General features: G+C 53.4%; 1 protein-coding gene across 1 annotated transcript in view; it reads right to left on the bottom strand.

Annotated features, from left to right (window-relative positions):
• Nucleotides 1-3311: 3311 nt before the first annotated feature.
• Nucleotides 3312-4455, bottom strand: part of Umodl1 (uromodulin-like 1) — a 32611-nt gene continuing 31467 nt past the window's right edge. The window contains exons 18-19 of the mRNA XM_013027345.1: nt 4040-4253; nt 3312-3326 (exon numbers count right to left, since the gene is read on the bottom strand). Coding sequence (XP_012882799.1) covers nt 4072-4253 — 182 coding nt within the window. The 3' untranslated portion in view covers nt 3312-3326; nt 4040-4071. The remainder of the gene's footprint in view (nt 3327-4039; nt 4254-4455) is intronic.

Raw genomic sequence — 4455 nt, 5'->3', positions numbered from 1 at the left:
TACAGGTAGAGGGTCTGATGGAGGACCTGATACAGGTAGAGGGTCTGATGGAGGAGGCCCTGCTACAGGTAGAGGGTCTAATGGAGGACCTGATACAGGTAGAGGGTCTGATGGAGGACCTGATACAGGTAGAGGGTCTGATACGGGTGGAGGAGGTCTTGATACAGGACCAAGTGAGATGGGGAAGGTCCTCATATCGATGTTGAACTGATGGAGGAGGCTCTCAGGGAGGTGAAGCTACAATGAAAGGGTTTAGTGGAGGAGGGCCTCAAGGCTCTGCTATAAAGACACAATCCTAGGTCTCTGAAGCCTCAGAATAACTTCAGATTTGCTGTTGTTTTAAAGCAAGAGGCTCAAATGCAGTGGAAACGGAGCAAACACAAGAAGCAAGGATCTGGTTGTGGCACAACAGAAGAGGCCTGGAACGCCTGATGCAGACCATGGCTTAGGGGGCCACCTAGTGTCCATTATGGAGAGCTGCAGCCCAGGCCAGCTGGTGTCACAAAGACCCCCCCTTCCCAGGGGCATCCGCTGGGTTTCATGCCAATCCTGGCTCCACACATCATAAACTCTGGAAACTGTGCATAACAACTCAGTGTCATCAATGTGGGAGTCACCTGCCTGGACAGATCCCGGAGGAGCCAAGAAAAACGCGTGCAAGTAAGTGGCCCTCCAGCCTCACCCTCCACAGAGAGGGCCCAAGGGCTCATTTGTCTGTGAAGGGGGGACAGCTGAGGAATGGAAAATGGGTGAGTAGATAGACAGATGGATGGATGACTAACTTGGTGGAGGAATGGACGGTTGGATGAGGCGGATGGACGGATAAACGGATGGATGCTGAATGGATGGATGGATGGTGGTAGGTAGATGTTTGGCGGGATGGGTGGGTAGATGGATAGGTAGATCAATGGGGGTGAGGAGACGAATGGATGGGCAGAAGAACTGATAAATGGGTGACTGTGCAGGTAAGTGAGTAGATGAATGTCTGTATGGCCAGACGAGGAGACGGAGGGATGGAGCAGAGAGCCAGACGAGGACACCATGCCCCATACTGCGCTCTTCTTCCAGCACTTGCTGTGGATCCCATCTATGGATTGGAGTGTCTCCCTTCCCCCTCCCCCCACAGGACCATGTTTTCCGTGAGGGCGGGATCTCTCCGCTGGCTGTCAGCATCTGCTATGGGCACTCAGCTTGGAATCCAGTACCTATGACTATGTAGGAAGCATTTGTCAAAGAGCAGATTAGGGTGGGGTGGCAAGGAGAGCAGTTTCCCTATTGCAGAAAACACACAAATAAGCCAGAGCACAGCATCAGGGATTACATGAATACTGGAGGCGGAGTTTGAAAGATGGAGCCTGCTTGGAACTCTGAAGAGCCATCTCAGCTTGGGCTCTACACCGGTGTTTACCACGCCTTGCACACTCGTTCTCAAGAGGGGAAGTGGAGGTTCGAAGCTGAACTCACAACAGATGAGTACAAGTTGGGAAGGACCAGAGACGAGTTCATGGCCTTCCCAGAGGAATTGGCAAAGCCCTGGGCCTCAACTAGTGCTCAGAGAGCCTGGACACAAGTAAACCACACAAAGAACCATAGGTGTCATACTGTGAAACTCACACAGAGAAACAGAGCTGTCACACTGCTGTCAACCTCACAGAGACCCACAGCCGTCACACTGCTGTCAACCTCACAGAGAACCACAGCACTCACACTGCTGTCAACCTCACAGAGAACCACACCACAGCCGTCACACTGCTGTCAACCTCACAGAGACCCACAGCCATCACACTGCTGTCAACCTCACAGAGAACCAGAGCACTCACACTGCTGTCAACCTCACAGAGAACCACAGCCGTCACACTGCTGTCAACCTCACAGAGAAGAACCACAGCCGTCACACTGCTGTCAAACTCACAAAGAACCACAGCCGTCACATTGCTGTCAACCTCACAGAGAAGAACCACAGCCGGTCACACTACTGTCAACCTCACAGAGAAGAACCACAGCCGTCACACTGCTGTCAACCTCACAGAGAAGAACCACAGCCGTCACACTGCTGTCAACCTCACAGAGAACCACAGCCGTCACACTGCTGTCAACCTCACAGAGAACCACAGCCGTCACACTGCTGTAAACCTCACAGAGAACCACAGCCGTCACACTGCTGTAAACCTCACAGAGAACCACAGCCGTCACACTGCTGTCACCCTCACAGAGAACCACAGCCGTCACACTGCTGTCAACCTCACAGAGAAGAAGCAGAGGCATTGCATCTTGTGTCATACGCTATTTATTGGTCAGTGTCAGTTATCCATACCTGCTACTTATTGTCATTCTTACTCTAAAAACATCCCATAAACCAAAATACTCCTTTTCCTCAAGATTTTATAGGAATGATGTCAAGTACTTTCAATAAAAGTTAATCTCATGAATTACAAACTAAGACACTGTTGCAATTCTAAATTCATCAAGGGAAAATATACTTTTAGGTGTTAGCCCTCTCGTCAATTCTAATTTGCATGAAATGACATAAATCACAGTATCTGTTCATGTGGTAGAGCAGAGGACATTGTAGAGCAAAGCACTGTATTTCTCATTAACTCGGGTAATGATGTTAAGCATATAACTCCTCCCCCGCCTGTGTGGTTTCTCTGGTTGCCATGTGCAAATCACACCTTCCTTGAAGTGAGATTATGTGAAAGGTGGCTATGACTGTGCCAGGAACCCGGAAGAAAGGTGTGTGTGTCCTGTGATTTCCCTTCTCAGGAAGATCTCCATTTAATAGCGCTGTGTTTGAGTCAGTAGGAAAGTCAGATTGCACTAAGTATATCTTTAGCCGAGGATGAGTGTGTGAGTGTGTGTGTGTGTATGTGCACGCACACCAGTGCTGGGGCTTCAACTCAGTACTTGAACTGTCCCTTTGCTTTACTTCTTAAGGCTGGTGCTCTACCACCTGAGCCACACTTCTACTTCTGGCTGTTGGGTGGTTGATAGGAGACAAGAGTCTCCCAGCCTTTCCTGCCTGGAGCAGCAGCTTTCTGAGTATCCAGGGTCACGGGTGTGAGCCTCCGGCACCTGCTAGCAATAGACTTGTCAGAGATCTGCTCCAGAAGCCATGTGGCGCCTTTGGAGATGTGTACTGGGACTGTGGAGGGGAGGGGCTGCGCAGCCAGAGGGCAGCTGGACAGCAGGGTCAGGAGCACGGGGTCCCGCACCTGCAGGATGGACGCCTTCGGGAGGGAGGTGGCAGAGGCTGCCCGGCCCTGAGTGCACCGTGTACCATGGAGTCATGTTGATCCGCTGAAAATCGAGCTTTGGCTTGCTGTGACCTGCATGGGGGAGGGGCGTGGGTCAGGCTGCGCGGGAGGCAGAAGGCCCCAGATCCTTCGTGTGCAAGCACTCCACACGCAGGCTTGCCTGAGCACGGACCACGGCGGTCTAAAACTGCCCGTGCCCTGTGCACGTGCGGACACACTAACACTCCCAAGCAGGACAGCACAGCTACACACCGAGCATTCACCACATACCAGGTGTTCCCACCGGGCACAGGTGGTGTGGCACAGCGGAAGACAGGACTCCATACACGCAGAGACTGCACACAGCAGGAGTAGACTATCTCCAGCCCCTGCGACCCCGTATCACCCCCACATCTTAAAGCACAGTCCCCACACAGGCCTGTGAGGGGCCGAGCCCTGGCTGGAATGATCTGGCACTTGAGCTTGGAGAAGCTCCTGCTTTGGCCCTCAGACCATCCCCGCCACTGCACGGAAGTTACACACTTTCTGCCATGAATGGGGAAACTGAGGCTGCCCAGCCAGTGGGGAGGAGCGTTGGGGTTTGGAGAGTGTGCGTGGCTCCCCGTAGATCCACGGAAACCATCACTGCTGCAGGAGCCATCTACAGGCACGCCGGCCGCACACACTTGCCCTGAGCAGGGGATCAGGTCCTGCGTGCCTGGGCGGACACTGGACCATGGCGGGCCCAGAGCTGCCCTTGGCTGGCGTGATGGCGGCAGGCAGAGCTGGGCCGCAGACAGACTCACCTCTACCCACCTCCGGCCGGCCAGCAGGACGACTATTCGTAGAACACTTGGTAGCCAAAGTTGCCCGCCTGGGCTTTGAGGTTGTAGTTGCCGGTCATTCTCTGGTAGCGTGTGATCAGGAAGGCCGCCGCAGCCCCCACTACCACGAGGACAGCCCCCACGATGAGGAGGATGAGGCCGGCCCCCGGGCCTGGCTTCACACAGGGAGAGGAGCCTGCGCAGGAGAGGGCACAGGGTGTGAGCCCACAGGCCCACGGCCAGCGGCACACCAGCGCTCTGGAATGAACCTTTCACACAGAGCGTTAATAAGATGTTGGCTGGAAGAAGAAGAAGAAGAAGAAGAAGAAGAAGAAGAAGAAGAAGAAGAAGAAGAAGAAGAAGAAGAAGAAGAAGAAGAAGAAGAAGAAGAAGAAGAA

Source organism: Dipodomys ordii, unplaced genomic scaffold, assembly GCF_000151885.1.
Source record: "Dipodomys ordii isolate 6190 unplaced genomic scaffold, Dord_2.0 Scaffold103, whole genome shotgun sequence".
Taxonomy (NCBI): domain Eukaryota; kingdom Metazoa; phylum Chordata; class Mammalia; order Rodentia; family Heteromyidae; genus Dipodomys; species Dipodomys ordii.
The sequence above is the reverse complement of the archived record's forward strand: the minus strand, read 5'-3'. Positions and strand labels throughout refer to the sequence as shown.